This window comes from Mirounga angustirostris, unplaced genomic scaffold (assembly GCF_029215605.1).
Source record: "Mirounga angustirostris isolate CCGP_5_RB_7025 unplaced genomic scaffold, mMirAng1.0.hap1 SCAF_14, whole genome shotgun sequence".
Taxonomy (NCBI): Eukaryota; Metazoa; Chordata; class Mammalia; order Carnivora; family Phocidae; genus Mirounga; species Mirounga angustirostris.
Window position 1 is genome coordinate 36,833,005 of NW_026991722.1, and position 16,037 is coordinate 36,849,041.

A 16,037-nucleotide genomic window follows, 5' to 3' on the forward strand; every position below is an offset into this window, starting at 1 on the left:
ACATGGCTCACTCATCCAAACTCTCACAGCTATTCAGTATGTACGCACACTTGGACTTCCTCCACACACTCTCCACCACCCTCTTGGAAACCATAGCTCCATTGTAGGCAAATTGCCTTTTATTTCTAAACCTAACTCTCTAACTCAGTATCCTTGTAGAAACATGGCAGCTTATCTCTAACACACCTCTTCATGCTTCTTTAGGCAAGGAAAAAATGAGTGTGTGTACAGATGGATACAGATCCACACCTGTAAAAGTTTCTAACCAGATGGAGAGTAAATATGCTGGGATAAAGAAATACAGTGATTGGGACGCCTAACTGGCTCAGTCCATGGAGCATGCAACCCTTGATCTTGGGGTTGTGAGTTTGAGCCCCATGTTGGGTGTAGAGATTACTTAAAAATAACATCTGAAAAAAGAAAAGAAATACAGTGATGAAGAAGAAAAGTAGAAGAGTGAATATAATATTATAGAGTGCCCTCTTCACTGCATTAATAAGTGGTTTATGAAATTCATAGGGAGTTTAATATGCTTATATAAGGGAAGCATTTAGGTATATGGCATGTTTGATATTTATTTTTACATAATCTCATAAAATGTCCAATTATGTAGAGGGTATTGATTATCACCTATTATTCAGCCTCAGATTCAATCTACTGAAAATTCTCCTCAAATGTCCACATAACCCACTGTCAAACCTGCTCATACCATCTTTTAAAAAATTTACCTAAATGATACACTATCCAATCATCTGTCAGTCTGCCCACCAAGCAAGCATTAGCATCCTAATGTTTCCTGATGTGCCTCCATCCTCACTCCCTCTGCACTAGTTCAGATCTCCAACAGCTGCCGTCCAGATCTTCACAATAGTTTCAGAGCTGGTCACCCTGCCTTGAGTTTTGTCTCCTCCCAAATCCAACCTTCACATTGCCATCACAGAGTTCTATCTGAACTGCAGATAGGCTTGTGCCACTTACTCCAGATCCTACTTCAAATTTTAGTTCATAGCCTTTTACCTGGCCTGCCACATCTTTTAAAGCAAGCTACTTCTTTCTTCATCCTCACCCTGAGCCTCTCATGGCTTGCCATCCATCGATCTCAGCAAATATAAAATTTCTGCACTGGCTTCTCAGTTTGGACTACATGGCACTCAGCTTTCCCCCATCAATCCCAGTCTCACTCTCTCCAACTCTCCCCCCTGCCCCAGCACCTTCTTTCTTTGTGCTTTTATAGCATCCTGTAGATAGCTCCATCAGAACATCTGCCTCGTTGTTTACAACCGTCAGTTTATATACCCTTCTTCTTAGTCTATCGGTTCCTAAAAAGCAAGAATCTTGGGGCGCCTGGGTGGCTCAGACGGTTAAGACTCTGCCTTCAGCTCAGGTCATGATCCCAGGGTCCTGGGATCGAGTCCCACATCGGACTCCTTGCTCAGCGGAGAGCCTGCTTCTTCCTCTCCCTCTGGACCTCCCCCTGCTCATGCTCTGTATCTGTCTGTCTCAAATGAATAAATGAAAAAATCTTTAAAAAAAAAAAAGCAAGAATCTGTATATTACATCTGAATTCTCAGTTAGTACCATGCATCTGGTATATAGTAGATGTGCTCTCTACTAGGACCTTGTTCCTGCTAATTTTTCACTCTGCCCCCAAAAGTAAAAAAATAAAAGGCAAACAAAACCTGTGCTTTATCAAACATACTGTGAAACTTTCATAAATAGTCTTTTACGTGTTTTTTTAACTTCAGCTTTGGGAATGATCTGCATATCTAGTGGAATCCAAACCCATCAATTCACTCCTGACCTCTTGCCAAATCCTATGGCTTTTCACAGTTCCTTACTCTCTTTGCAGCTTTCAACTGTTGTCCATTTTCTCCTTCAACTACCTTCTATGACTTCACACCATTGTCAAGCATTGACCGCTCTTGTTTCAGATGCCTCGTTGCCTTGATTAAATTAACCTACCTACCATCAGAGTAAACACATTCTCGTCTGCACTTTTGGGCTATCTTGCTATTTGTGTTAGCAGCTGCCTCAACAAAAAATCTTATCCTGTGAAAGTCCCCTATTGATGCAAGAATTTCTTCAAATTTAAAGTCCTGGTAGATTAATTAAGATACAAGTTTCTCCCCTAACCCTCTAGGTCTGGGGGCACCTGGGTGGCTCAGTCGTTAAGCATCTGCCTTCGGCTCAGGTCATGACCCCAGGGTCCTGGGATCAAGCCCCACATCGGGCTCCCTGCTCCGCAGGAAGCCTGCTTCTCCCTCTCCCACTCCCCCTACTTGTGTTCCCGCTCTGTCTCTCTGTCAAATAAATAAATAAAATCTTAAACAAACAAACAAACAAACCCTCTAGGTGTGGTATAGACAGAATAAAGCAGCCTCTTCTCCCTTTATTTCAGACTCCAGTATTGGCATACTTTTTGCGGGGAGAGATCATGCCCAGGGTTTTTTTCCTGTTATTTTTTTTTTTTTTTTTTAAAGATTTTTTATTTATTTATCTGAGAGAGAGAATGGGAGACAGAGAGCATGAGAGGGGGAGGATCAGAGGGAGAAGCAGACTCCCCGCTGAGCAGGGAGCCCGATGCGGGACTCGATCCCGGGACTCCAGGATCATGACCTGAGCTGAAGGCAGTTGCTTAACCAACTGAGCCACCCAGGCGCCCCTTTTTCCTGTTATTGTTGTTTATTAATTAGCAAGTTGTTTTTAAGCATCCTCCGTTCTCTTCCTAATTCCCTACTTCCCTCCACAAGTACATTTTCCAAGAGTCCCTAAGGAAAGTGATTGGAAGAGGAAGCCAATATGTGGGGTCGTGGCCTTGTAGCTCATTTAGCCCCAAATTTATTCTTAAATTTACTTAAGATTATCTGAGGAAAAAAAAATATATGCCAAAATACGTGTGCAGGTGGGTTCTCACCTTTTTAAGGGCCATCAGGTTCTCGGGTGAAAGCGTGCGGCAGGGGTGAGGGGGTCAAACCTGTTCCTTCAAACAGCACTATTTGAAGCAAAACCCCAGTGGCGCGGATATTAGAGGCAAGTTGTACTTAAAGGTAGAAAGTGCAGGAGTCTTCCCTCTTTGTGATCGTGGGCAAGTCACGAAACTTTGGGGCTTATTTCTTGTAAACTGGGAATAACCTTACGGGGTTATTGAGAGAGTAAATGGAATAACCTAAGCAGAAGCACTATGAGAAACAACAACGCCGGTTTATGGGAACAGGGACGCCGAGCAGCCGCATTCCCACCCGTCGGGGTTATCCCCTTCCCCTAACTCTGGGGCCGCGTCACACTGAAAGCCCGCGGCGGCGGCGGTGGCGGCGGCTCGTCTCCATGGCAACCGCTGCTCCATCCCGGGCGGGCCCCCAACCCGGCCACGGGGCCCGGAAGCAGCTTCCAATCCGGCGCTTCCCCGGCGTCTTCCGGATAACGCGGCGTCGCTCTTCCCGGTCGGGAGGTGAGAATCGAGGCCTCTTCTGAGCCCCTAGGCCGCGGGGAGAAGCGTGCCCACCGGGGTGGGAGGAGGCGGCCACGCACCCCGCCGCCACCGCGAAGCAGCCTTCCCGGCTCCTCCCTCCGCGCCCGCCCTCTTTATACCCGCCCCGACTCCTGTCGCCCCCTGGCGCTTCCCGCGGCTCCTACCTGCTCTCGCACCTCCTTGCCCCTCACCGCGCGTCCGCGCGCCCCTCCCTTCGTTCTCCCCGCGCAGCCCCGCGGCGCCTGCCGCCGCCGCCGAACCCGCTCGGCTCCCGGCCGGCGCGCGCTCACCTGCGCTCGGCGCAGCGTCCCCAGCGCCCGCGTGCCGCCCGCAGTCTCGCGGAGCCGGGACCCGCGCGGGAGGGGCGCTGGCGGGGCGGGGCGGGGCAGGTGGGCGACGCGTCCGAGGGCCCTCGGGCGCCAGCCCTCCGCGAGCCGGCCCGCTGGAGGAGGGGTTTTGGAGTGAGAGTCGGCCCTCTGCGGAAGGACCCGGATTCGGGGCTCTCAGCGAAGCCTCCGCTCCAGGGAGCCGGTTCGTGATCAGCTCGCGTGCGGTGTTGGGGTTCGGGCTCCCCGTCTCCTGCGTAGCGCCGAGAGCTGTTGTGCAGGCGGCACGTGTCGGCGGCTGGTGCTGAAGAGGCAGAGTGCGCCCCGGCCGCCCCTCTCTCTCCGTGACTTCCAGAGGCTTAATTTAGGGCCCCTCACTGTAACGCCCCCAAACGGCTTCCAAACTCATGGCCTCAACCCTTCCCGCCGCTCAGGTCTCGACCCTAGAGTCTGTCCCGGCCCACTATCGTCCGGTCTGCTGCTCCTTCTCTGCCCTGGGACCCGGCCTCCGGCCTCTTGACCACGCAGCACCGTGGGTAAGTGGATGGCCTGGATTCAGACCCCAGCCCTGCCCCTTTGCCCGTGGTCACGCTACCTGCGCTTGCCTTGTTAGGTTCCTCATCTACAACGCGGGCATGACAATAACCATACAGGGCTTTTGAGAGGTTTTAAGTAAGTTTATATTTAAGGTGCTGATAACAGTGCGTGGTAAATTATCTGTGTGTCATTTGTTATCACTTGCTACATTGCAGTCACTTTTGTATCATTTATTTGGTAACATTGTTGTCTCTTAATATAAGCTTTAAGGAGCCACAGGCTTTGTTCAGGTCACTCTATCTTTGGTGCCTAAGACAGCGCTTGATGAAGTGGGGGGGGGGGAGCGGAAAGGTAGATTGCCTAAAGAGGAAAAACAGGGGCACATTTAAGATTTTTTAATTAGCCATCAGTTACCAGTGATGCATATACTAAAATGGTGCTACAAGTGTCTTTCTAACCTCTTTCTGCTATGACATTTGGGGAAATTGCTGCTCTCATACATCACTCTGTTGCTGTTGACATTGTCGATTGATAAACAATCTTTTCTGTAATTCATTTGATAATACATAGAAATCCATTTGCCACTCTCCTTTGAGCCCAGTTAAGCCAAGTCCTTGGGATATCCTTGAATAACTTGGGGAAAAAGAATATATTCCTGAAAATGTGCCTTCCAGCATTATTTATGATAGTAAAAATTAGGAACAACCTAAATATTCTATGATAAAGGTAAATAATAAAGATGTTATGGATCAGAAGCGGAAGTGAATATGAATTAATGGAAGCACATTAAGATGGAGGAATATGCAATTACTTTTTCTTTTGAATGGTTCCTTTACTGTCAAAATAGTATTGTTTTAATACTACTTGATAGTATTAAACCTAATGTCATACTTAATACTGTTTAATAGTAAACGTTGAAAAAATCCACACAAACTACTTCTCTCATGAGACTATTTCTTAGCACTCTTTGCAGCAGGCTAGAAAAAAAATTAATTGGCTCTTTGAGCCTGCCCCAGAGTCATAATTTTTCTCGAGCTTCCCTTTTTTCTGCTCTCCAGGAGTTCCTGCATAATCCTGGCTGATCCCTTATTGTGATACTTAGCCTCGTGTGCATGATTTGCAGAATAGTGTGCATGATTTGCAGAATAAATTGGGAATTACTCATGCATATGAATTAATGCATCTTAGCTCTTAGATTCTCTTAATGAAGTATTCTTTGAAAGTGTGGTTTATTTATTTTTTGTTTTGTTTTGTTTTAAAGATTTTATTTATTCATTTGACAGAGATAGATACAGTGAGAGGGAACACAAGCATGGGGAGCGGGAGAGGGAGAAGCAGGCTTCCTGCCGAGCAGGGAGCCCAATGTGGGGCTCGATCCCAGAACCCTGGGATCATGACCTGAGCCGAAGTCAGACACTTAACGACTGAGCCACCCAGGCGCCCCGAAAGCGTGGTTTATACTAAGATTAAGGGCAATACTTGCCGTATAGTCTGTTTCTAATCTTAGATGTATTGTTCTAAGAAACATTTCTCCATGTCATGTTCCCACTTGTTTTTCTTTCTTTTTTTTTTAAGATTTTATTTATTTATTTGACAGAGAGAAAGAGACAGTGAGAGAGGGAACACAAGAAGGGGGAGTGTGACAGGGAGAAGCAGGCTTCCCGCTGAGCAGGAAGCCCAGGACCCTGGGATCATGACCTGAGGCGAAGGCAGAGGCTTAAGGACTGAGCCACCCAGGCGCCCCTCCCCCCCACTTGTTTCTTTAATCATATTTAAGGAGTGTCCTTAAGGAAAACTTCACCTTCTTGAAGATTAAAGCCTACTTCTCTGTTCCCAGTCCAAATGTCTGCAAAGCTGAGCAAGTCATCACTCCTTCCACAAACTGCAGAGGAGTCTGACAGCATTCTGATAGTGAAGATGGAAGAGGAAGAGCAGGCCTGTGATCTGGACTCCAGCCTCCCCTGGAGCCGCTCCTGCAGCCCAGAGACCTTCCGCCAGCGTTTCAGGCAGTTTGGCTGCTCTGATTCCGCGGGGCCCCGGGAGGCGCTGAGCCGGCTCCGGGAGCTTTGCCATCAGTGGCTGAGGCCGGCGGTGAACTCCAAGGAGCAGATCCTGGAGCTGCTGGTGCTGGAGCAGTTTCTGAGCATCCTGCCTGAGGAGCTGCAGATTTGGGTTCAGCAACATAGTCCAAAAAGCGGCGAGGAAGCTGTGACCCTGTTGGAAGAGCTGGAGAAAGAATTTGATGAGCCAACTGAGCAGGTAAAAAGGCATCTGGTGGGGGTGAGTGACCAGGTTGAGTTCGGAGCTCTGGGGCATCGCTGGGAGTAGAGCTTTCAAACTGTACTCCTACTCAGCACACTAAACACGTAGGGTAGTGAATGTCCTCCCGCCTGTGCCGGAAAACAGAGTGTGGCTCTGCTTTCTTCCTCCCTTTTCCTGAATCCCAGGATATTTTTCTGTGTAGTTTCTTCTCTATTATTTTTTTTATTTTATATATTTTTAAGATTTTATTTATTTGTTAGAGAGAGAGCCCAAGCAGGGGGAGTGACCGAGGGAGAGGGAGAAGCAGACTCTCTGCCGAGCAGGGAGCCCGATGCAGGGCTCGATCCGAGGACCCCGGGCTCATGACCTGAGCCGAAGGCAGACACTTAAGCCAGAGCCACCCAGGCGCCCTTTCTTCTCTATTATTTTATCCCAAAGTCCCAACAAGATTCCCTTCTTCAGCCTCAGTTATACCTAACTGCTTCCAGGTCTTTTTTGGACAAAGTGAGGACATGCCTGCAGAGAAGCTGATAGCCGGGGAAATCACTCAGGAGCCCCCACGTAGCCGGATCAAGCCCGGAAAGCAGCCGCTGCCATGGGCATCCCCAGAGTTCCGCTCAAGACAAAAAGGTGAGGGGCGGGATTCAGTTCATGGTGGGGACAAAGGTGGCCTCTCAGCCCACCACACACGTCTCAGCTGCTTTCGGCAAGCGGTCTCAAATCTCCCCTCCTGCCTCTTCTTCACCGTGGGGACTTCCACCATTAGATGTTGTGCTAATGATCATTCTCTGTGTTTTGTTCTTGTTTTTTTCCCAGAGAGTCTTATGATATCTTTCAGATTTTTAAATCCTTGACATCATCTCCATGGGGATTTTCAAACCTTTTTTGAAGAAGCATGACCCTTGGGGCGCTTGGGTGGCTCAGTCAGTTAAACGTCTGCCTTCGGCTCAGGTCCTGCTCCCTGTGTCCTGGGATCGAGCCCCACACTGGGCTCCCTGCTCAGTGGGGAGTCTGCTTCTCCCACTTCCTCTGCCCCTCTCTCTGTGTGTGCTCGTGCTCTCTCTCTCTCAAATAAATAAATAAAATCTTTTTTTAATTTTTTAAAATTTATTTATTTGAGAGAGAGAGAAATAGCATGAGAGGGGAGAGGGTCAAAGGGAGAAGTAGGATCCCTGCTGAGCCTGGAGCCCGATGCGGGGCTGGATCCCAGGACTCCGGGATCATGACCTGAGCCGAAGGCAGTCACTTAACCGACTGAGCCAACCCAGGCACCCAATAAGTAAATAAAATCTTTAAAAAAAAAAAAAAAGAAAGCATGGCCCTTTTCTGAAATGAAATGTTGCCTGGAGTCCCAGTATATAAAACAGATGAAAGCACAGCTACTGACGCAGGAACAAGCAGTGTCCATCCACAAGGGCTCCCACTTGGCCTGTCCCCCCCGAGGGACCCCAGAGTCACAGTCTAAAGACCACTAGTCTACCTCATCATTTTCTGTCTAGCTTCTTGCTTGGTTACTGGTGGCATCCAGCGTTAAAATCACCATACTGCTGCTAAGATGACTTTACCCTCACACCCTAAACTGATCTCTGTTGCTGCCTGCTTCACTTTTTACAAAGTGCTCCAAAATGGCTGCACGGCAGCCTGTTCTTCTGTTGCAGATACGCAGAAGGTAAGTGCTGTGGGACAAAAGCAAAGCAGAATAAGGGGAATAGGTTTTACTAAACAAAGTAGGGACCGAGTCTTATTTAATAAAGTGGCGGAGAAAGCGTCTTTGATGAGCGACATGTGAGCAGAGACCTTCCTTCTAGATGATCATGCTGGATAAAATGGGAGTCAGAAATGAAGAGGGAAACCCCACTTGGGAGGATCTCCCCTTCTCCCCCCAGCACGGCTTCCATATTCCACAGGGCAAGGTTAGAGTTTTTCCAAGGTACTTTTTTTTTTTTAATTAATTTTATTTTATTATGTTAGTCACCATACATTACATCATTAGTTTTTGATGTAAGGTACTTTTGATAAGAAAATAGAGGAAAAACAAAATACAAAAATTTAGAGACTTAGAAAGTATTTCTCTTAATTGACAAGTACCTGCTCCCAAGAGGCTTGTACCAGGCACTTAACACTTCCAGTCTAGCAGTTGTCTTGGCTTAACTGAGAGAGAAATGAAAGTCTTGTCACACTGCATCAGGATCAGGAGGGAACCACCCCTACCTCAGCAGCTTTTTCTGGTAGTGACAACAAAATTAAGCAGCCTCAAAGCCAGGTCTTGGGACCCCAGGGTTGACAAGAACTACGTTCTACCTCTGAATGTCCTCACAGAGGCCTTTCTTACATTTTTTATTTTGTTTTATTTTTTACATTTTATTTTTTTCACCATGATGACTGTACTCTTTAATCCCCATCCCCTATTTCCCCTATCCCCCCACTTCCCTACCCGGTAACTGATGGTCTGGTAACCATCCAATTTGTTCTCTGTAGTTAAGAGTCTGTTTCTTGGTTTGTCTCTCTCTCTTTTTTTTCCCCTTTATTCATTTGTTTCTTAAATTCCACATGTGAGTGAAATCATATGGTATTTGTCTTTCTCAGACTGACTTATTTCACTTCCCATAATACTCTCTAGCTTCATCCATGTCATTGCAAATGGCAAGATCTCATTCTTTTTTATGGCTGAGGAATATTCCTGTGTGTGTGTGTGTGTGCACACACATCACATCTTCTTCCTCCATTCATCTATAGATGGACACTTGGGCTGCTTCCATAGTTTGGCTACTGCAAATAATGCTGCTATAAAATAGGGGGTGCGTGTATCCCTTTGAATTAGTGTTTTTGTATTTGTTGGGTAGATAACCAGTAGTGCAATTCCTGGATTATAGAGTAATTCTATTTGTAATTTTTTGAGGAACCCTCATACTGTTTTCCACAGTGGCTGCAGCAGTTTGCATTCCCACCATCAGTGCAAGAGAGTTCCTTTGTCTCCACATCTTCACTAACACTTTTTCTTGTGTTTTTGATTTTAGCCATTCTTACAAGTGTGAGGTTGTATCTCACTGTAATTTTGATTTGTATTTCCCTGATGATGGGTAATGTTAAGCATCTTTTCATGTGTGTTGGCCATCTATATGTCTTCTTTGGAGAAATGTCTGTTCTTGTCTTCTGCTCATTTTTAAATTGGATTATTTGTTTTTTGGGTGTTGAGTTGTGTAAGTTCTTAATATATTTTGGATCCTAACCCTTTATCAGATGTCATTTGCAAATATCTTCTGCCATTCAGTAGGTTGCCATTTAGTTTTGTGGATTGTTTCCTTTGCTGTGCAGAAACTTTTTATTTGATGTACTTGCAGTAGTTTATTTTTGGTTTTGTTTCCCTTGCCTCAGGAGACATATCTAGAAAAATGTTGCTATGGCTGATGTCAGAGAGATTACTGCCTTTGTTCTCTTCAAGGATTTTTATGTTTTCAGGTCTCACATGTAGGTCTTTAATACATTTTTGAGTTTGTTTGTGTACGATGTAAGAAACTGGTCCAGTATCATTCTTTTGCATGTAGCTGTCCAGTTTTCCCAACACTTTGTTGAAGAGGCTGTCCTTTTCTCATTGTATATTCATTCCTCCTTTGTTGAAGATTAATTTACCATAAAAGTATAGGTTTATTTCTGGGTTTTCTGTCCTCTCTCATTGATATATGTGTTTATTTTTGTGCCAGTACCATACTGTTTTAATTACTGTCACTTTGTAATATAACTTGAAATCTGGAATTGTGATACCTCAAGTTTTGTTTTTCTTCTTCAAGATTGCTTTGGCTATTTAAGGTCTTTCATGGTTCCATACAAATTTTAGGATTGTTCTAGTTCCGTGAAAATTGCTGTTGGTATTTTGATAGGGATTACATTAAGTCTGTAAATTGCTTTGGGTAGAATAGACATTTTAACAATGTTTGTTCTTCCAACCCATGAGCATGGACTGTCTTTCCATTTCTTTGCATTGTCTTGAATTTCTTTCATCAGTGTTTTATAGTTTTCAGAGTACAGGTCTTCCACATCTTTGGTTAAATTTATTCCTAGATCTTTTATTGTTTTTGGTTCAGTTGTAAATGAGATTGCTTTCTTAATTTCACTTTCTGCTGCTTCATTATTAGTGTATAGGAATGCAGCAGATTTCTGTACATTGATTTGTATCCTGTGACTTTACTGAATTCATCTGTATCAGTTCTAATATCCTGTGACTTTACTGAATTCATACTGTATCAGTTCTAATAGTTTTTTTGGTGGAGTCTTTAGAGTTTTCTAGATAAAGTATCAGTCATATGCAAATAGTGAGAGTTTTACTTCTTCCTTACCAACTTGGAGCCTTTTATTTCTTTATGTTGTCTGACTGCTCTGGCTAAGACTTCAGTACTTTGTTGAATAAAAGTGGCGAGAGTGGACATCCTTGGATTTTGATGGTAGGGACCAGACATTGAAGTCACTTTGGAATTTGAGCTATCAGAAATGAATTTGAGGGCGCCTGGGTGGCTCAGTTGGTTAAGCGACTGCCTTCAGCTCAGGTCATGACCCCAGGGTCCTGGAATCGAGTCCTGCATTGGGCTCCCTGCTCAGCAGGGAGTCTGCTTCTCCCTCTGCTTCTCCCCCCTCTCATGTTCTCTCTGTCTCACTCTGTCTCTCAAATAAATAAATAAAATCTTAAAAAAAAAAAAAATGAATTTGAGACAGAATCCTTACCATTTACAAAATGATTTCTGTTTACACCAGTAACAATGCCATTCAGCTAGTACTATAAAATACATATAAGAGTAGAGGTTTTTTGTAAATGGGTACTCTGCTACCCTTGATTTATTTGAGATGTCAGTTATCCTAATCTATAATCCTCCCCCTTTCCCCCCTAATTTGTATTTCTGACCATATTTCCATATTCAGTCTTGACCCCTTGGCTTTCTTCATTTCATTTATCATTATTAAACTTTTATTTATTGACCTTCATACTGAGTCTTGTTTATTACTACCCACTGCCACATCTGGCTCCTCTCCATCGGTTGCTTCTCTGCTTCTCCCATAATTCCTCATCCTCTAGTCCCTTTTCTTCCAGATATTTTTTTCAGTCTCTGATATAGCTTTTTACTCTACTCACCATTCTACCTTTTGCATGGAGCTTTTCGTCTTTATAGTTGACTGTCTCCTCAATATATAAATCTTTCCTTTTTGCCTTATGATCTTCTCAATGTTTTGTGACTTCCTGTCTCCATCTTCCACATCGTGGTGCTATTTTATAAACATGCTAGCCAATAAATAATCCATATATATTTCCTTTGGATCATTCTATTTGCCTTTCTTTCTTTCTGAACAGGGAACTGGTGACATTGCTTTTCTGTGTATTATTTCAGCTAAAGACCCGAAAACTACAAATGTGAATTCAGCTTTGACGCAAAAGACTTCTCCAGGCATGGAGCTGCATTACACCGTTTCTAACACCCTTCCTGTGGATGCTCCCCAGAGTTGCACGTACAGAAGAGGCAGTGAACAAGATGGCAAGTTTGAAAGAAGACAGAGAAACCCTTTTGGAAAAAAACAACACAAGTGTGATGAATGTGGCAAAGTGTTCAGTCAGAGCTCAGCCCTTATCCTCCATCAGAGAATCCACAGTGGGGAGAAACCTTACGCATGTGGCGTGTGCGCAAAGGCTTTCAGCCGGAGTGCCGTCCTGATTCAGCATCGAAGAACGCACACTGGGGAAAAACCCTACAAGTGTCATGAATGTGGCAAAGCCTTTAGTCAGAGCTCAAATCTTCTCAGACATAGGAAAAGACACACGAAAGAAAAAGTCCCATCAGTGTTGTAAGGGAATCAAAGTGTTTGTTCAGAGCTTTTTCAGCAGGAGAAGACACAAAGCACAAACACTCCTTTAGTATTTCAGTGGGCACTAGTTTGCTTTCAAAAGTCATAAAAGCTACAGGAGAGAATGTAAAATATCTTCTGTCAACGTTGTTTGCTCTTCTGCTTATCAATACAGTGTCAATTCAGATGTTTGAGATTTTTGTGAAAGCTTAATTCAGATTTCCATCCCTAGGGCAGCTCTTGAACAGACATTCTCAAACATGTTCTATTTCCATTACTAACACAAATAATGAACTAGAACATTTCTTTTTAGACAAATTTTCCCTGTTGAGAAGGAATGTGTGAGTTACTCAGGATTAAAATAAGTATTTTCCCCCATTCCATAACTTGAGCATTGGAGTTCCCAGACCAAAGATTAGAGCATTTAAAAAATTTGTACCATTTGTTTTTTGTTACCAGACTCAAAATATGAGAATAGGATTGAGGAGGCCCAAAAGAATGTGTACCTTCAGACCAAGGCTGAAATGTCCAGAGTCATTGTTAGGGGGTAGATGAGTAAAGGCATTTAATCTCTTACGAAAATTCACAAAAGCCTACACTATTGATGATACTAAGTAGTCTTTTTTTTTTTAAAGACTTATTTTGAGAGAGAGAGAGTATGTGAGTGGGGAGAGGGGCAGAGGCAGAGAGATTCTCAAGCTGACTCCCCTGCTGAGCGAGGAGCCCACAACCCTGAGATCATGACCTGAGCCAAAATCAAGAGTCAGATGCCTAACCAAATGAGCCACCCAGGCGCCCGCTAAGTAGTTTTCTATGTAGGAAAAAAAAAACCTTTACAATGTAATCTGGAAATACTTCAGTGAAAACAGCAAGATGGCTCTACACGTCTTAGGTAAGGGCATAAACATAAGGAATGTTATAATAAACAGGGCTATCTATGGGTGCTTGTATAAAGTTCATGATCATGTTAAAATGAAAAGAGGGGCGCCTGGGTGGCTCAGTCATTAAGCATCTGCCTTCAGCTCAGGTCATGATCCCAGGGTCCTGGGATCGAGTCCCTCATCGGACTCCTTGCAAAGCAGGGAGTCTGGTTCTCCCTCTCCCACTCCCCCTGCTTGTGTTACCTCTCTCGCTGTGTCTCTCTGTCAAATAAATAAAATCTTAAAAAAAAAAAATGAAAAAAGGGAGGTGAAGAAAGACTGTCCAAATAAGACTGATAGAACACGAATATGAGCAAGCGTGGTCTATAATGGAGAAGTGTGCCACAGCTCACATGGAGAAGGAAACCCTTAACCAGCTGACAGCTCTCCTTCAGTGTTCTTCAAGGCCCCTTTTCTGGCATAAATCAGCTGTGAGCATATTTCAGGCATCTCAAGACAACCATTTTCAGGGTCTTATGCATTCTCAGTAAGGTTTGTTTCTAGACAAGCTGTCAAGACACCAGCCCCTGTGTTTTGACACTCTTGTCCAAATTTCTAAAGTTTAGTTTGAAGAGTCCACTGAGTTTTGCCCATATTTAAGTTAGTCAGATTTCCTGTTTAAAATGACTGACTTCTATGTTATTGCAATTATTCTGACAGTATACAACATGATGTTCCCTTTTCTAGGTATTCTTGATAAAACTGTGTTACAAGAATACATGCATTAAAATGTGTTCTGTGGTGCCACAGTTACCCAATATGAAAGCAAACATTAGAAATGAAAGTCCTTGGGAGAAGGGAAGAGGGGGCTTATAGTGAACTTTGGGATCCTTGTGAAGTATAAACATTGTATTATCAGAAAACCTAACCACATCTAGTGCTTAGAGTAACTGCAGAAACAATTATGGGATTACTGTGCTCTACTTAGAATATTGATAATGTAAGAATGGTAAGGGGAGAAGTGAATGTAAATTGTAATTACAGAGTTTTCTGATAGCGATTATACTTTGTAGCTCTAGTGAATATTAATATATAGAGGGTTTTGTATATTTTCAGTTATTAAAAGTATAGGTATCTTTGGGTTCATTCTCTTTGTAATTAAAGGAACAAGCCATCTATGAAAGCAGCAAATGCCTCAGATATGTGTATTGTGAATTATTGCTTAATTATGGAAAGACAGAGTTTCTTGTTACTATGAATAAAATGACAGAATCTCAAATCAGGCATTCTGAGGGAAGTTGTCTTCACTTCGTGCTGCCATAAACCTTAAGAGATTGCATTCTTTGCATTGTGAATAATCTGAATTTCTCCCGCAGAAGGTGGTGTGAGTCATATCATCTAAGTACATGACAAAATCTTTAAAGGGTATTGCTGTGTCCTGGGAGTTAATCATGAACTTACATAGGTCTCCTAATGCTAGTTCATTCAAATGGAGATTTACCAGGACTTGGGCTAACCTTGATTTTAAAAATTAGTAGGATGTTAGCACCCGCATTAGATTAATTTCCATAGAGTGTAAATACTCCCAAATGAAATTGATATTTTTATGAATTTCACTTCATCTTGGCCTTTAGTATTAGCTATAGTCCTATGTTCCCTCTTTACCTCTGTCTCATTCTCTTCAGAGACCAGATCACATGTTGGCCACTGCCCTTAAACCTTCCTGTATTGGGAGTGCTTCTGGATGCAAAATCCACCTGTGGTGGTTTAAACAAGTAAGGCTTTGTAACCAGAGATCTGGAGGTGAGTTGCTGCTGACTGTCAGTCAGCAGGTGGACAACGGCTGATCTGGATGTGGTCTCTGCCCTTCTTTTGGCCTTTCCCTCATGTTTATTTTCTCAGACAGGCAAGAGAGCTTCCCAGCTCCAGGAATGACATCCAGGGCCAAGTCAGAAAGAAAGGAATTGGAGCTCCAGCCATGGCCATCTCCTTTGCTAGGAAAAGTAAAAGCTTTCCACGAAACTCCAACAAAATTCTGCTTATGTTTCCTTGTTGCAAATGTGTTTGGTAAAGCATGAGTTTTCGACCTCTAGAGGGAAAACGGCAGGGCAGGTGGGTTTTGGCAATGACATTGGGTCAACCAACAGTGTTTGCCACACTCCTTGGCCACCGCCCTTTTCATGGGCAGATGGCTGATTTTGCCTCCTGAATTACGGGAAAGAAACGAGATAACTTACAACCTCCTGTCATCAAATTTGCCAACCTATCTACACCTCACCCATCATTTCCCCTCTGAATGGAAGAGGTGTCTCTCTGGTCCCTCACCATTCCTTCCCACTTCTGAAGGACCTTGGCTGCCATTATCCCTCTCCTATTTCTTCATCCTTTGCCCTCCTTGAGGATGCATCTCTGAACATTTAAATATGGTGATGTCACTGGCCCTCTGACTATAGTTTTCTAGCGTATCTTTACAAAATTTGAGCTGGTAGCTGATCCCCCAAGTGAGGGGGAACAAAATGGCCCTAGCTTTGACTTCTTCATATGCCTCCATTTCTTTCAACCTCCAATCTTTCAAAAACATACATTTGATCATGTCCCTTCCTTGCTCAAAACATAGGCTTTCCATTGCTTTTAATATAAAGTTAACACTTACACAAAGTTTTGAGGCTTTTTGTGATCTGACCACAGCTTACCACTTCAGCTTTATCTCTTGCCATTGCATCCTTCATACTCTATGCCAAAGCCATTCTGGATTAT

General features: G+C 43.9%; 2 protein-coding genes and 1 long non-coding RNA gene across 17 annotated transcripts in view; 1 reads left to right on the forward strand and 2 right to left on the reverse strand.

Annotated features, from left to right (window-relative positions):
- The window catches only part of LOC123852652 (uncharacterized), a 74,727-nt gene extending 70,831 nt beyond the window's left edge, over positions 1 to 3,896 (reverse strand). For 7 of the 11 annotated variants that reach the window (XR_010407249.1, XR_010407256.1, XR_010407253.1 and 4 more), the window contains exon 1: positions 3,760 to 3,896. This is a non-coding gene — a long non-coding RNA (uncharacterized LOC123852652). Of the gene's footprint in view, positions 1 to 3,633 lie in introns of all 11 variants that reach the window. The other 4 variants (XR_010407250.1, XR_010407254.1, XR_010407255.1 and 1 more) reach the window with 2 other exon arrangements.
- ZNF396 (zinc finger protein 396) lies at positions 3,355 to 14,741 on the forward strand. 2 transcript variants are annotated; one of them, XM_045886850.3, is made up of 5 exons: positions 3,355 to 3,448; positions 4,230 to 4,331; positions 6,170 to 6,591; positions 7,083 to 7,224; positions 11,970 to 14,741. In XM_045886850.3, the coding sequence occupies exons 3-5, from the start codon at positions 6,175 to 6,177 to the stop codon at positions 12,422 to 12,424; spliced, it is 1,014 nt and encodes a 337-aa protein (XP_045742806.1). In that variant the 5' UTR covers positions 3,355 to 3,448; positions 4,230 to 4,331; positions 6,170 to 6,174; the 3' UTR covers positions 12,425 to 14,741. The 2 variants fall into 2 exon arrangements, with proteins under 2 accessions (XP_045742806.1, XP_064433830.1); XM_064577760.1 differs by lacking the exon at positions 3,355 to 3,448 and adding an exon at positions 3,875 to 4,000.
- Positions 6,421 to 16,037, reverse strand: part of LOC123852653 (zinc finger protein 397) — a 93,330-nt gene continuing 83,713 nt past the window's right edge. For 3 of the 4 annotated variants that reach the window (XR_010407243.1, XR_010407236.1, XR_010407240.1), the window contains one exon: positions 6,425 to 6,558. The gene's annotated coding sequence lies outside the window, so the exon portion shown is untranslated. Of the gene's footprint in view, positions 6,559 to 16,037 lie in introns of all 4 variants that reach the window. The other variant, XR_010407242.1, reaches the window with a different exon arrangement.

Excerpts from the sequence above, each read along its gene's own strand:
- ZNF396 (XM_045886850.3), top strand. The coding sequence starts at position 6,175 with ATGTCTGCAAAGCTGAGCAAGTCATCACTCCTTCCACAAACTGCAGAG. Across the intron at positions 6,592-7,082 it reads TTGATGAGCCAACTGAGCAG|GTCTTTTTTGGACAAAGTGA; the intron begins GTAAAAAGGCAT and ends AACTGCTTCCAG. Across the intron at positions 7,225-11,969 it reads GTTCCGCTCAAGACAAAAAG|CTAAAGACCCGAAAACTACA; the intron begins GTGAGGGGCGGG and ends GTATTATTTCAG.